General features: G+C 31.4%; 1 protein-coding gene across 12 annotated transcripts in view; it reads left to right on the top strand.

The window, feature by feature from the left end:
* Window positions 1–17540, top strand: part of LOC143233873 (5'-AMP-activated protein kinase subunit gamma-1-like) — a 171207-nt gene that overhangs the window by 148843 nt on the left and 4824 nt on the right. For 7 of the 12 annotated variants that reach the window (XM_076470710.1, XM_076470709.1, XM_076470713.1 and 4 more), the window contains 4 exons: window positions 73–195; window positions 899–970; window positions 6141–6215; window positions 16884–16977. In XM_076470710.1, the coding sequence (XP_076326825.1) occupies window positions 73–195; window positions 899–970; window positions 6141–6215; window positions 16884–16977 (364 nt within the window). Of the gene's footprint in view, window positions 1–72; window positions 196–898; window positions 971–2092; window positions 3538–3564; window positions 3888–4453; window positions 4669–6140; window positions 6216–16883; window positions 16978–17540 lie in introns of those variants that run through there. The other 5 variants (XM_076470711.1, XM_076470717.1, XR_013018369.1 and 2 more) reach the window with 4 other exon arrangements.

Here is a 17540-nt window from a genome sequence, read left to right as displayed (position 1 = left end):
ATGAAGAATAACCAATTCTATTGGAATTGAATTATAATTTTTTATATCATTAAAATAACTTGTTTGGTTTAGATCAAAGTGAGCACTCCAGTTATTCTGGCATTGAACCAATTCATAGAGAGACGGGTTTCAGCTTTACCTGTAGAGGATGAACAGGGGAAAGTGGTGGATATATATGCAAAGTTTGATGTCATTGTTAGTGTATTTTTTGTTTTTACTATTTTTATGAGCACCATTTAATATACACTAGATGTAGTGACAATAGAATTTCAGTGATTTTTTAATATAATTTGCTTCAGCTTACATTAATTTCATCTCTTATGAATGCAGTTAATTGATCCAAGTATTGTGGTTAGGATTATATTAAGTTTTATTTAAAAGATGCTGATGTTTCTAAAAATGAAGAATATCCTGTGATATGTGAAAGAAGTTTTTTGAAAATTAATAAAATGAAAGCAGTACAAAACATTAGGTGATTTTTTTTTTATTTTAACTATGTTTGTCCATATATGTATTGTAAAATATTAACAATACTTCTTTGATTAGAAGCTGAATTTATTCTGTGAAAGATGTCATAAAATGTAGTCTCTTGTGCCAGGCAAACAAGTAAAGTTATTTTAACAATCATTATAAAATGTTTAGTCATGTATGTAGATTTCGTTAAACTTGTATTACTCAATGACCAAATAGAGTAAACAATGTACACTTACTGTTGAATAAGAGCATGATATAAATCTTTCTGCTATTTCCAAAACCAATTAAATTGACCATATCTTAAATCTAATTTTAACATCATATATTTTTTGTGTTCTGTAAAGAAATTGGATATTAAACACTACTGTTGTGATGCATTATACTGTTTAAATTCCTAAATGTAAGAAAAATAATATTTATATAGAATCTGGCTGCTGAGAAGACTTACAATAATTTGGATGTTACTGTAAAGAAGGCACTGGAACATAGAGTTCAGGTGTGTAATGTGTCAGCTTTTGTTTGAATTAACAGAATTTTGTACAGGTTTAATATCTATATTTATTATTCCATTAATACTTTTGCAATGGGCTCAGTGTATTATACATGAGTTTATGTACACATTTGCATATGTTAAATATTACCCTGTAAATTTTATATACAAAATATGTACCTTTACAAAATCTGGCAGACTTTTAATAAAGGTTACAATTTTTGGACACAAAAAATCGTAATTTTTTAATGAAATATTTTTACTAAAGGTTTGTTTGAAAATATATAAATAGTCTTTTTGGCCACTAGTCCAATGCAAAGTGATTTCATATTATGATTAAATGACTATTCTTTGTCTCCAAGGTCTCAAATATTATTTGTGTAATTTCTAAAACCTCCTAAATACATTTGAAACGTTTGTTTTCAGTAAAATTTTATATTTTGTTATTTTCTGTACCCTATGTGGGGTTTCTCATCTGACTGACATCATAACTGTCATAAAAATTAGGAAAGAAATATAAATTGTTGTTTCTTCATGCTAGAATGACTTCCTATTATAACACAAAACTAGAAAACTTTAGTATAAGTAGCTTAAGTCTCAACGTTATATATTCATGTATATTTATTTTTTATTATATTGACCTTCTAGTTGTGCCTAGCTAACATTAACTTGCACTGAGGTGGCACATTTGCTCTCGTGTCACTATCTCCAATAATACAAAACTGATCTAGTATTGGCTCTGTTTTAGTGGACTACTATTTTGTATTATACAATAACAAATTATTATGTTATGCATATATATATATATATATATATATAGAGAGAGAGAGAGAGAGAGAGAGAGATCATTACTATTTAGAAATTAGTTATGAAATTTTTTTTTATTGTTCTACATTTTAAGAAAACTAAAGTAAAGCAAACAAGTATCTCTTCTAGCTACAACATTTGAACTTGGTTGCTGCTGGACATACATTTCTAGGCCTTTTAAAATTTTGTATATGGAGGATATCGAACAATGTTTTAAAAGTTTTTATATACAGTTTAATAACCAAAAAGTCATAAATAACTATACTGATACCTTAGTATTCCACTATAATTTATTAAGCTTATTAAATAAGCTCTATTTAGGTCTAAGAAGTATGAAAATTTAAGCAGACTGAAGACACAACCTACCACCTTGAGATAATGGATCAAAATAACATGGTAATTTAGTCTTTTCACAGATTAAAATCATTGAGAAAACCACTAGGCAAACATTCTGAGCTGTGGATTGGTTATTCACATGTCATATATTGTAGTAAGAGTATATAAGGGACAATTTTAAAAATGGAAAGAGGTGAATGGAGCCACTGTGTTTAATTCAATACACAAGCCATATCTCAGCAAAATGAGTTTTTCTTATTTAATATTCTAGTGTGTTAATATTTGTGATTGAATTCCTAATTTGTACAAAACTATAGATTTTGTATTTTGACATTGCATATATTTAATTTTAACCAGTGTTGCATTCAACATATCAAATGACTCACTAGGATTTATATTCAGATGGGTTCTTTAAATATTTACTTTTAGATTAAGAAATTAACTTCTGTATGATATTAAAGTTTGAATTATAATCTACAACTTGATTCCAAACTTAATATAAAATTATAAAATAGTAGTTCAATAAAATTTTGAATCCAAGTCAAAAAGTGTGATGGCATGGCCTTTGACCCATGACCAATCATAAAAAGGGTTTTCCATATCAACACGGGGCAAAGGCCGTGTCATTCTGTTTGTTGACTCGCATTCAAAATTTTTCACAACTATTATTTTATGAATTGTTGAGTAAGTTTGGTATGAAATTGTAGATTATAATCCATATTTCGTTATTATGCATTAGTTTCTTGATTTAAAATTAAATATTAAAAAATGCACCTAAATATCAGTTTTGGTGTATTGTGTTATGCTGAATGCAGCATTGGTTTAAATTAGAGGTTTGTGATGTCCAAAACAAAGTCTGTAGTTTCATTTGAATTAGCAGTTACCAATATTGCCAAGCTAGTATATAAAATAAGAACCTCCTATCTTTTCTATTTGTTAAGACATTGCCGCATTTACTCACTCATATACTTTTTTAGACCTAAATAAAACTTAGTTACTGAACTTGATAAACTTTAGTAGACCTCTGTGCTATTGATATAGTAGTGGTTTTTGGTTATTTCAGGATGTATGTATAAAGGCTGAAAAATATTTTGTTTCACGTCCTTCACAGGCAAAATTTGATAAGACTTAGCAACCTATGGCAAGCAGCAGTACTATAATTGAATTGTTCAAAATACTAACCTAATAAAACACACCCAAGATGCATGACTTTGTAAAGGCCAGTATATTCTTGGATATGGTAACATGAGTGTGCATGTGCTATGTCATTTCATCTTTAATGTTGGCCAGGCAAGGCTTAAAGGTCAGTATAATAAAAAATATATAAATGTAAAGGGTTATAAGATATAAACTATTTAGACTAAACATATGTGTTTTAGAGTTGAAATCTGTAGTTATTTTAGAATGAAAAAGCATAATTTATATTTATTTTCTAATTTTTTTATGGTTGTTACTAGGTTGGCTAAATCCTCCCAACCCGTACAGAGATCCAGTAGTGAAAATAACAGATAAAATATAAAGTTCTTTCTAAAAATGTTTGTGATAATTATATGAAGGTTATAAAGATTTTACATGTAAAATATGAAAATTTTCTCATTCATAAAAGTATTTTTAATCTTAAGCTCAAAATTACTTTGCATGATGAATAGTCAACATACAAAAAGAAATAAAAAGGCAAGAGGAAAATGTTACATAAAAGATGTTAAAGCTTAATAAAGTAAATATATTTTGCATACAAAAACTTAATAACATGTACTGATAATTTGCAAAATTTTGTAAAGTTACACTTATTAATTTAAATTATAGCATAAAAAACTGTAACAATCACAAAGTGATTGAGGTTGAAACCTAAGTTGGAGCCCATGCTGAAAGAGCTAAGCAAAATTGTGTAATTTTTCTTGTGCTTATCTGCTTAAATAGGGATCAGAAACAAGTTTATATATAGCATTTTGAGTGATGAATTTATAGACTATACATTTAAGATATACAAGATTGAGTGTCTTGTTTTAAAACTACTTTAAATGTGCAGATCAACAGATCATGTGACACCCACAACCATTATAAGATCTGGGTAGAAAATAATGTATCAGAACTACATTTTTTCATTGTTTGCCATTTTATAAGTAGTTTGAGGCCACCAAAATTAGATTGCTTTGAGAAAGGTATATTATGGTTCTTCAGACACAATTTATATGCTTGAATCATAAATGTCTTCAGTTTGGAGGTTTAGACTTTTTAAGGGGGTGATATCCATTGTACTTAAGAGTATTGGAAATGAAATACTGATCATCTTCCATGGGTCACCAAAACTATCCATAGTAAGATCTGCAATAACTCATTTTCCAGCTGTGGTAAGCAGAGTGTAGCATCTTTTAACAGATTAAAGTCCAGAAGCATAAGAGTCAATGACAAAAGCCATCTACATAACCCAGGCAACAGTGCTTAATATAATAAAGAAGAATTCTCCATCTTGAAAAGTGATAAAAGGCATGTAAAGGTATTGTTTCTACAAGATGTGTGTTCAACCGTGTCATACCTCAAACAGCTGGAAAAAAATTTAGGTATTCATAATATTCCATATGAAAACATCCTATTAAAGTCATTAGATATCTGATGCCTGTAATTTTTTGGATGAATTGTTGAAACACTTATTGTAAATGGCTGTAGAAAGTATGTAGGAAAGAAAGGTATGCTATGGACATATTAGCCACAGGCTGTTGTCAAGATGTTAGGTTATTGAATGATGCATGAATGGATGTGGTAACATGAACTGTAATAATGTGGTATGGTTGAGAAATAGTTTCAATGTAACACACTCAATTCCTGTATTCATTAATTAGAAAATGTATTTCTAATTTGTGTAACTTATACTATCATATATTACTGTATGTTATTTATATAATTATATCAAAACTCATTTTAATTATGTATGTGTATATATCTTTGATATATACATCTGGAGATACTTCATATTTGGAATATACATCTAATTGTACCGAATTCTGAAAGAGTTTTATATAAGGAAGAGTGATCTTCTCAAGTGCAATAATATATAAATCTTAAAAGACTTAAATATTGTATTTTTCATATCTGTAGTTAGTTGCATGTAATTGTATAGCTTTTTCTTTTATTCAGCCAATCTAAATATAATGCATAATACTTTTTAACAAATACATAAATTAATTTTATTCAAAGTCTATGAAAACAATGTGTAAATGAAACATAACTAAATATTTATTAAATAATTTTCCATATTATTTTTTGTTGTTGTTTATTATCACAAGATCAAAGTGGAAAATGAAAGGTTCCTGTAATATCCCATGGGTACTTAATGTACAATAGTAAGAATGTTCAGAACATCTTAATAGACACTGATGTGGGATTTTAATGTGAAACTTGAGTTGATTCATTCTACAGCATATATTTTTAGTCTGACCAATATAGCATTCACAATATACTGCATATTTTAACATAGATACAATTATTAGAATTGCAAGAAGTAGATCTTTTTATTTTAAAAATAATGGTTTTATCTATCTTTTTATTAATAATGGTATTAATAACATAACCTAGATTACATGAGTTGTCACTTTAGGTTATTACACCAAGTGATACTTTCTTGTCTGTTTTAGTTTCACATTTATATTGAGATTTTCACTTTTAGCAACAGTAGTCTAGTCTTTCCGAGTTGCCTAATTTTTTAAAATTTTGAAGTATTTGGTTTTGACTGAAGAAAATGCTATGTAAACCAAAATTGTTAGTATATTTGCAATCTCTTTTTTATTACACATGTCTGTAGTTAGTCCTGTCATAAAGATTAGTGTGTTACATTCAAATGGTTTGAGTATTATAATGTTTATATTACATTTACTTCACGTTTGTGAAATTTTCTTCACTTTCAAATGTAATGCAAAGTTATTTTGTTGCTGCTTCTTATCAGATAATTTGTGTTATATATCTGATTTATTTTTTCAGAATGTTTCTGTTTAATTCTCTATGTTTACATATGGAAGTGTTTTTATCACTTTTTCAGTGGTTTGAAGGAGTTTTAAAGTGCAAAGTAGATGACACACTTGAAGCTGTACTAGAAAGGATAGTACAAGCTGAGGTATGAGTTTAACTAGCTTCTCTAGGAATCAGTGAATTTAATAAAACAAAGCACAACATAGTGAATGAATATATAAATTTAAAAATTAACAGCACCAAACGACTCCTGAATTTACAGCTATAAAATATAATAATAAGAATAAAATTGTGATATTCATGATGTATGTTACAGTTGTATACCAAGTCCCCCTGCACACACACAAGTCAAAGCCAAAATGTTTACATTGAAATAAAAACAAATTTTCTATTATCAGTCCTTGTAATTATCACTAAGTCATAATGGAGGATGCCTGTGATCATAGCTTCCAAATCATTAGTGATATTCCATCTATCAGATATAATCCAAATGCAGTTGTTTATTTTTTTTTAATTTCTCGTAAAGCTACTCGAAGGCTATCTATGTTAGCTGTCCTTAATTTTGCAGTGTAAGACTAGAGGGAAGGCAGCTAGTCATCACCACCCACTGCCAACTCTTTGGCTACTCTTTTACCAAAGAATAGTGGGATTGACTGTCACATTATAATGCCCCCACGGCTGAAAGGGCGAGCATGTTTGATGCAACAGGGTTTTGAACTCGTGACCCTCAGATTACAAGTTGAATGCCTTAACCTATCTAGCCATGCCGGGCAAATACAATTGTATGGTAGGGGATTAGGAGTTGAGTGCTTAAGTTCGTAACGTCTCTTTTTTTTTTTTTTTTTTTTTTTACTGCTTTTCTCTGTCTGCAGCCATTTGTGGGAAGACAGTCACACTTAGCCTTTAGAGATATAAAAAGAGCCTTGACAAATATTTGTTTTGTACTATTTTATTAAAATGACTATTGTATTATAAATTTCAAAATATTAGTGGACTTGTCAAACTCATAATCTAAGTTTTCACAGAAGCTTTTAAAGTTAATCCTTCTCTTTTTTTTTTCTTTTTTTAATTTGTTTAATGTTATCAATCTGAAATAAACATCTAACACATAAATTTACACATAAAGATTCTGGAGTTTTATTTTGAAAATCTGGCCTAAAATCACAGTTGTTTTTTTTTGGTTTTTGTTTGTTTGTTGTTTTTTTTGTTCTTTCAAAATGAAATTACCTGCTCTTTCTGTTAATAAGTTAACATGACATTTTTTTTCTAAGATAGTAATTTTAGCAGTAGCAAATGAATGTTTATTAAAATGGTCTGTTCAAATGCAATTAGGGAAACTTGCATTTGAACAGACCATTTTAATAAATATGCTACTTCAATTTATGAAAAGGTTAAGTGCAATACTCCCAGATGTTTACCTTATCCAGTTGCTGGATTTACAGTATTTATGTGAGGATACACCATTATGTAAAATAGATGATATAGTTTATTTAGCTAGTGGTTTAAAGTATATAGAACAAACCACAATTTTTTACACCTTTTAAATGTATATAAATTATACCTTAGGTGTAAAAAAACAAAAATTGTGGTTTGTTCTATGTACTTTAAACCACTAGTTAAACATCTTGGAGTATTGCACTTAACCTTTTCCTAAATTGAAGTAGCATATTTAGATTTTTGGTAAGTAGCTTGCTAAACTAAGTACTTGTATATAAATAAGTTGGAAGACATTTCTTGAAAAAGAAGAAAGAGGGATTAAATCAGCACTTTAACCCCATTTTCCACAAAAGTAAAGCAATCCATAGTTCTAGTACTATACAATACATTAATTTTAAACAGGCAATGACATCATTACTATATGACAATAATAAAATTAGTACAGATCAAAGCCAAAATGTTTGCAATGATACTTAACACATAATGCATCTCAAGGTATCAAAATTTCCTGATATGTGTGCCAATTGCAGAACATTAACTATGGAATTGGAAGAGTGAAATTGGGCTTTTAGTACTAAAATAGAATAGCAAAAAATATTTTCAAGGACCACTGCATAGTATGCCCTTGGTGCAGATTTGCATCAAGAATATCCTTGGCGATATTTGGAAGCACATTTGAGAAACTTGAACAAGTTGAAAGTTGGCCATTTGCTGCTTTTTTATTTTATATTTTTTCCTGTTGCAGTGAAAGTGCTGATTGCCAGTCGAATCTCTTTCAGATGGAAGATTCAGTGCAGGAGGGTATTTCATTATCAACTTCTCAAGCACGTGGCCAGGACCCTTTTTTATCACTTACATTTCATACCATCATACCTTTGATTCACATCATCTGTATGATGATGATAAATATTTTTTCTCCACGAGTTTTTCTCTGAACACCCCTTATTGCCCAACCTGTCTGAAAAGATTCATATCACTTTTCATATTGAAGAACAAAATTATTACCTAAACTACCAACAGAACCTCCATCCAGTTGTCTCACTGCCTCTAACACTGCAAATTATATGGCATCATGTTGATCTGATGGTCCTTTGCATTTATGACTTTCCCAAAATGCCAGTGAGGAAAATTTCCTGTTACAAACTATGCAAACAGTAATGTCAGTGGACATCACAAGATCTGGAGTTTCTTTGTCATCCCCTTCTTTTCATCTGCCAGAAATGTTGGTGTCATATTTCAGCTGATGGAACTTGTATAATCTTTGTAAAAGGGGTGCTAATTTCTTAGGATAATGATGCATCTTTTTCATCACTTGCATTGCTTTTCTTATCATCAGTATCATCCATATCATTCACATTAGTAAATTTAAGTTCTTTGTCTTCAATATCTTTACATATGTCCTGCATATCAAGAATTAAATATTTGCCATGGATGCATTGCCCATTAATGATTGCTGTACTGTCATCATCAGTATTCTCTAATTTAGGTCAAGTTTGTTCTGGATGCTCATCCTCTAGTTCGAATTCTCTTTGATGTTGAACTTCCATTTTGTATCCATTTTCTGCAACTACATCTGGCTTCAGTTGAACTACTGCACCAATGGTAATCTGGAATATTCTTGGGCATGAGCCTTTCCATCTTCTTCAAAAATTATACCATTTTGCCAAGTAAAAGGCGTCTTGAAGAAATTTGTACTTTTTTTATTAGCTTGCTCTTAAACTGCTTATTGTTCACAATTGAATGTATACAAGACTTGGACATCATTTCCTGAACCTCCCATTGCACTCAACACTGTAAATAACTGTGTTGGAGATATAACGTTGTTTCCCATGTTCACATATTTAAAATCATGGGCCATTGTAAAGCAAAATAAGCATCAAACTCTTATCATTCTACATATCTGTGATGACAAGAAAACCCACTGTAGAGAAAATTATATATGTAAAAATGGCTGGTTTGGGTAGAGAAAGCACTATGTAGAGGAGTGAACAACATTTCGACTTTCATTGTGAACCTGACAATAACCGAAGAAGTGTCAAAACATTGTTTGCTCCTCTACATAGTGCTTTCTTTATCCATACCAACCATTTTTACATATATAATTCTGCATATCTGTATGGATACACTGCACAATTTTTATTAGACTTGTTCCGTTAAGTTGTAGTATTCCAACAATAAGCTCATACATTTGATACACCTTTGCACTATCACTTTAGATAATTACGTTTTTGATATGCAGAAAATTTTTATGCAACTCTGTAAGTAAAGCTTCAAAAATTGAGAGTACCCCAGAATAATCCCTCTTTGAATCCCCACTAGATGTGTGATCCTTCCATATGCAACATCTGCATTTCAATTCATAGTTGGAAGTATTTCAAATGTTGTACCATGCTAACTCAGTTTTCACTTTCCAAAATACTCCATACTTTTCTTATGATAATGGGTTAAACTTCATCTTCTAATCCATTAAAGGGTACACTGTATATACTGTTTCCCACAAAGCCTTGCTTTTTTTATCTTTGAAATTTCTGCCTGTTGATTGAGTACACAAATTTGATACCCCATGTACAATTTCATTTTGTTATGAATATAATCAAGCATGTGATGATGATATGCAAAAACCTTTTCCTTCAAATCATCCAAGAAAGCAAAGGAAATTTGACAAGTTTTGGTGAACACTACTTTTATTTAAAGTATAATTTATACAATGGGATCATATTCTGACCTATCACCACTGCAGTGTGCTGCTTTATTATCCAAATGATATGTCACAAGTTTAGTCACAACAAGCATTTTATTTCTGTACTCATCCCATATACCTGGATTGATTGTATCAATGATGGAAACCAGACAATAAAACGATTCATTCAACAAAATCCCAGTTCCATACTCGATATCAGTTATAGCTTTCATGTCATTGGAGATTAAAGCATTTGCCAGTTTGAAAAACATTCTCCTACATATTGTTTCATGACAGTTTTCCACATATGATCTGTGCATCAATTCTAAAACCTTTTCCAGGTGATTTTTAGCAATGTAATTGATGCACTTCTGATTTCAGTGTTATACTCACCCCATGAAAGTAATTGAATATTTAATAGAGACAACCTGAATCTTGCTGCTTCTGGCACAATGGAAGTATAGTATTTCACAATTTAGCTTTATACTTTTACCAAATCTTACCCAGATGCCAACACGCTGTAATGATTCCATACAGTTGTGTACATTTTCCTTCTTGGAGGTTTCTCATAACAAAGCCATCAACACATTTTATTTGTAGTGAACCTCCACTCAGCATCTTTTGAATTCTGCAAATGTCAAGACAAAAGTTTAAGCTGGACATAATATCACTCTTACCACTGCATTTTTGGTAATCAATCAGCACCATGTTTATAAGTTGATTTGTATCTGCTGAGAAAATGCTTTTGCAAATTTTTGACAAAAAATAAACCATCTGTATGCAATATGGAGTATATCTTATTTAGCTTTCTTCAACAGATGTTCCTTGTTGAACTTGGCTGCTTTGAAAATAGAAATAATATGAATGATTCATAGAAAATGCTGTTGTTAGCTCACTCAGTTTTTGAATTTTATACATCTGTGGCTTGTATGAGGAAGTCTTGTTTCCCTCAGTCATAGAAGAACCTGGAATCTCAACATAATTGCATTGTACTTTTGTACCTTTGAACCAGGCTGATGATCCATTATACATTTCATTTTCTCTTCTATGCTTTTACCATCATAACTGCATTTTACACATACTCTATACTTGGCACACTTGCATTTATATGTTAATGGTGCCATTTTGGCAATATTTTTCCCCAAAAAATTGAACAGAAAATACAGATCTTGTCTGTATATTATATAATGTTGGTAGAATATGACAGAATTTTAGTAGATTCAAGGAGACCCTGGATTTAGATTTACACTATGAAAGATTCAGTACAAAAACAATTATTCTGTTATATTTTATTCTGACCTAAATACCCTGTGGAACTGAGAACAAATTTGTACCTTGGAAAGGTTTGCATTACATGTTAAAATGTTTTGTCCACTACTAGTCTTTGTCATTATCATTAAGTCATAATGGAAAATGTCTATGGTCATAGCTCCCAGAAGCATTGAAGATAATCCATTATCAGGCATCATTCAATTGCAGCTTCAAAGGATCAATTGGCATTTAGGAGTTAAGTGCTTAAATCCACAAACTCTTGTCTCCTACTGTCTTTTGCTGTCTGCAGCCAGTTATGGTAAGGCCAGTCATTCTGTCTTTAGACATAAAAAAGAACATTTTAATAGAAATAAACCATTCTACGTTTGTAAAATTTTAATAATCCCAACCACCTCTTTTTTTAGCAAGTGTTATTTATGACAAAATGATGTTAAGTTAGAGAATCATCCAGGCTGTTGTGTATTAAATGTTAAATTTTTAAAGGAAAATGTGAAACAAGTACATTTTTTTATTGTTTAATTTATTTAATAAAAGTAAGCTCCTTTAGACTCGATACACTTCTTGCAAGGAGTTGTAAGTTTATAAATGCCTTCTTTATAGAATTGGATATTCTTTGATGCAATAAAGTATTTGAAGGCACTTTCAATTGACCTTTGATATGCAAAAATTTTTCATTTAAAAATTGTCTAAATGTTTTAAAATGTGATAATCTGTAGGGGAAAGGTCTGGTAAATATGATAAATCAGGTGAAGTTTCACAATGAAGTTCATTTAGTTTGTGGATAGTAACATGTGAAACATGATGTTAAGCATTGTCATGAAGCAGTATGGGTCCACTGTAATTGACTACTGCTGGATGTTTCCATGACATTTTTTGATACATAATTTTAAGTTCACAACAATATTTCTCTGCTATGATTATTTCTTTTCAGTTTAAGAATAAATAATGGATAACTCCTGCTGACAACAGTCAAACATTAATCATAAGCTTCTTAGGGTGAAAAGCTAATTTTAGCATGTGTGTTTGGTACTTCTTCATAGTCAAGGTACTGTCTGGATCATTTCAACTGTTCTAAAGAATCCATTTGTCATGACAGGTAATTAATTCTATAGAGAAACAGGTTGTTTTTGTTGTGAGTGAGGAGTGATGAGCAAATTTAAACTTTTTTTGTTTTTGTTTTTTTTGGGGTTTTTTTTCAACCATGAGGTACCCATCTATCAAGCTTTTTCACCTTGATAATTGTTTCAGGAGTTTGGGAAACTGTTGAATAATGAACATTAAGTTTATCAGCAAGTTCTCTCATGGTTTGGTAAGTATCTGATTCAATTAAGGCCTTCAATTCTTCATTAATGGCTGTCTGAAGGCAGCCCCAAGGCTCATTTTGAAGGCTTGTTTCACCAGACCAAAATCGACTCTGTGCTGCACAATTATTAACTGTGCCATCATCAAACTCATGACTGATATTACAAGCTGCTGTCACTGCACTATGACCAGGCTTGAACTCATACAAGAAACTTAGACAAATATCACTTTTATCCATCATGACAAAAACCAATTTAAATATGATTCAGTTTTTGAAATAAGAAAAATAAAGTGAGCTTGTAATGAACCAGACAGTATATTATACTATTCTGACAAATTTATGATAATGCTGCTCTTTCAGTGACTAAAAATCAAGTTTCAAATTTGAACATGATAATGCAATTTTTCATATGTAACACCATGATACAAGTGGGGTGGAATATGTATATGATCATTCTGTGAAAGAGCTTGATGTCATAGAACCATATAAGTACTTGTTTCTAAAAAATTAGTTGTTTTTTTTATAAAGTTCGTAGGAATTTATGTTAAAGCATTCTGGAAGTTAGTTTATTTTTAGCCAGTTGTTTAAGAATTATTGGTTGGTGCTTTTAACTAGCCATCTTTCCTATAATGTTATTTTAAAATTAGGAACAGTATGCTCAGGTAGCCCTTTAGTAGCTTTACATGGATCAGTCCTTTCTCCACTATTGTATATTATTTTTGTCAGCGACATACCTTTCCCCAATTTAACATACACTCATAATTCACAATATGCAGATGACATTGCTATCTGGAGAATCACCAGAAACCCAGTAATGGCCATGTCTTGCATGCAAGAATCACTTAACAATGTCTCGAACTGGAGTAACAAGTGGAGAGTAGTTTTAAATTCAACCAAAACACAAGCAATCACCTTCTACAGGAAACTAAAAAGACAAAGAAAAACTGTAGAAAAAGTAAAATTATCACTCAGAAATACGCCCATTAACATGAGCAAACACATCACATTCCTTGGTATCACTTTCGACACAAAACTAACATGGAAAAAACATGTTAACAGCATACACTCATCAATTAGAAAATGCATTTCACACTTAATGACTCTAACCAGCAAACACTCAAAATGCTCACCAAAAACCATTATCCAAATATACAAGGCTTACATCCATTAGCTAACAGAGTATGGATGTCAAGTCACATATAATATGTCAGATAACACACTCCAGAAAATCCAAGTTCAACAAAACAAAATACTAAGATCTGCATTCAGACTACCATCATACACTCCAGTAAATTATATACATCAAATCAGTAACTTCCCAACGTTAAGAAACAGACTAACAGAAATGTCACACAAATACTATTTAAATGCAGAACACAGAAACAAACTAACGGCATCACTCTATAAATTAACTAGTGCACCAACCAAATTTATTTCACCATACAACATATTTCAGGAATCACAAATCACACAACAAAGTACTTAAAGGGCAAACCTTGCGTAAATATTATGTATTTTCTTTTTCAGGTCTCGGGCACAGGACAGGTAAATCTTTTTGGCACCTGTCCTGTGAAAGTGGGTTTTCCTCGGGGCACTCCCGTTTCCCCCCACAGCAAAATCTTAGGCATTGGATCTTTAGATCCCAGCCAAGGCAACTTTATTGCCATGCCCTGAATCTTGTCATTTCATTTCGCGTTTATGTTCACATTTACTATGTCATCTGCCTTTCAGGACGAGTTCTGGCTGTTTTCTTTGGAGCTACCTTTGACTCGCTCATGAATAATAATAATTATGACTAACTTCACTCCTTCACCCAAAAAGAGTTAAAATAAAAGAAAAACAAAAACCCCAGATAAACTCAATAACCTTCCACGAAAGGGGACGAAGAGAAACCACAACGTTCCTGAACGCCCCAGTTGGAGAGAGAAATCTTCTGGTCTCTCTCTCTCTAAACTAAACCCCTGCCATGTTAGTTTGCGTTTGCTTGATGTCATAGAACCATACAGGTTTTTTTTATAAAGGTCATAGGAATTTATGTTAAAGCTTTCTGGAAGTTAGTTTATTTTTAGCCAGTTGTTTAAGAATTATTGGTTGGTGCTTTTAACTAGCCATCTTTCCTATAATGTTATTTTAAAATTAGGAACAGTATGCTCAGGTAGCCCTTTAGTAGCTTTACATGGATCAGTCCTTTCTCCACTATTGTATATTATTTTTGTCAGCGACATACCTTTCCCCAATTTAACATACACTCATGATTCACAATATGCAGATGACATTGCTATCTGGAGAATCGCCAGAAACCCAGTAATGGCCATGTCTTGCATGCAAGAATCACTTAACAATGTCTCGAACTGGAGTAACAAGTGGAGAGTAGTTTTAAATCCAACCAAAACACAAGCAATCACCTTCTACAGGAAACTAAAAACACAAAGAAAAACTGTAGAAAAAGTAAAATTATCACTCAGAAATACGCCCATTAACATGAGCAAACACATCACATTCCTTGGTATCACTTTCGACACAAAACTAACATGGAAAAAACATGTTAACAGCATACACTCATCAATTAGAAAATGCATTTCACACTTAATGACTCTAACCAGCAAACACTCAAAATGCTCACCAAAAACCATTATCCAAATATACAAGGCTTACATCCATTAGCTAACAGAGTATGGATGTCAAGTCACATATAATATGTCAGATAACACACTCCAGAAAATCCAAGTTCAACAAAACAAAATACTAAGATCTGCATTCAGACTACCATCATACACTCCAGTAAATTATATACATCAAATCAGTAACTTCCCAACGTTAAGAAACAGACTAACAGAAATGTCACACAAATACTATTTAAATGCAGAACACAGAAACAAACTAACGGCATCACTCTATAAATTAACTAGTGCACCAACCAAATTTATTTCACCATACAACATATTTCAGGAATCACAAATCACACAACAAAGTACTTAAAGGGCAAACCTTGCGTAAATATTATGTATTTTCTTTTTCAGGTCTCGGGCACAGGACAGGTAAATCTTTTGGCACCTGTCCTGTGAAAGTGGGTTTTCCTCGGGGCACTCCCGTTTCCCCCCACAGCAAAATCTTAGGCATTGGATCTTTAGATCCCAGCCAAGGCAACTTTATTGCCATGCCCTGAATCTTGTCATTTCATTTCGCGTTTATGTTCACATTTACTATGTCATCTGCCTTTCAGGACGAGTTCTGGCTGTTTTCTTTGGAGCTACCTTTGACTCGCTCATGAATAATAATAATTATGACTAACTTCACTCCTTCACCCAAAAAGAGTTAAAATAAAAGAAAAACAAAAAACCCCAGATAAACTCAATAACCTTCCACGAAAGGGGACGAAGAGAAACCACAACGTTCCTGAACGCCCCAGTTGGAGAGAGAAATCTTCTGGTCTCTCTCTCTCTAAACTAAACCCCTGCCATGTTAGTTTGCGTTTGCTTGATGTCATAGAACCATACAGGTTTTTTTTATAAAGGTCATAGGAATTTATGTTAAAGCTTTCTGGAAGTTAGTTTATTTTTAGCCAGTTGTTTAAGAATTATTGGTTGGTGCTTTTAACTAGCCATCTTTTCTATAATGTTATTTTAAAATTAGGAACAGTATGCTCAGGTAGCCCTGTAGTAGCTTTACATGAAATCTGTAGTTCTAAATTAGTTTATGCTTTATGGTTTGAGTTATCTCTTGTCATATAGAACAAATTACTCATTGTGCATAGTTTTTTCCACCCTTAATACTAATTGAATAGTATACTGATAACAGACTGGAATGTAAACTTAAGTATAATTCATACTAAAAGCTCAAAATAATTAGGACATAGGTTGAGTTTTGATTTTGAAAACCTCTGTGCTTCTCATAACAATGGCTTCCATTTTATTTGAAAACTTACTGAATTACTGAAACCTGTATGTTTCATCCATAAGGAAGGATTAACAATGTAATTTGTTAATATATTTCTGTATGTGCTGATTAATTAACATATGACTATGTATATATTTTGTTTGTTTGTTTTATGATTCTATAATTTGGAAGAAAGCTTTAAATCTTTTATCGAAATACCAGTATTTTAAATGTTTCATTTATAGGTTCACAGGTTGGTGGTTGTGGACTCTGGTGATCATGTTGTGGGTGTGATTTCTCTTTCAGACATTTTGAAATTCCTTGTACTCCAACCAGCAGGTATGGTTAAAATAATTTTGAGAAACCTTAATTTTTAATGGAATGTACTGAGTTAATTATTCCATTAAATAATAAATTATTTATCAGAAAAAAGAAGTTTTAACATACAAAATAGAAAAATCTCCAATTCGTTCTCCATCTTATCATTATCTATTTCATTTCTATATTTTTCCAAAAAATAATTATTTGTGAAAACTAATTCTTTTTTTTTTAGTGGGGCCTGTTAAGTTAGATATCCCACCAAGTAATAAAATATTTATTTCAAAAATTCAAGTTTTTACTATAGATAAAATTCCAGCTTATTGGATCAGCCAACTGTTCAATATTCTGTTTCTGTATTTTCCTGCAGAAAAGGTCTTTTTGCAAATGTAATATGGTGGTGAAATTGAAGTCAGCCTGTGTTCTTACCTTTATTGTTAATTTAAGTGCAGAAACTGTTCTCTAATGTGGTATGACTACTTTCATCAGTTTCTCTAAATTCAATTTTTTTAATGTTCCACGTGGCATATTCCCATATACTGCACACTGTGAAAACATTATGTAAGGGAAAAGTGAGAAACTAT

Source organism: Tachypleus tridentatus, chromosome 12 (genome assembly GCF_004210375.1).
Source record: "Tachypleus tridentatus isolate NWPU-2018 chromosome 12, ASM421037v1, whole genome shotgun sequence".
NCBI classification, from domain to species: domain Eukaryota; kingdom Metazoa; phylum Arthropoda; class Merostomata; order Xiphosura; family Limulidae; genus Tachypleus; species Tachypleus tridentatus.
This window is presented reverse-complemented; position numbering and strand designations above follow the sequence as displayed.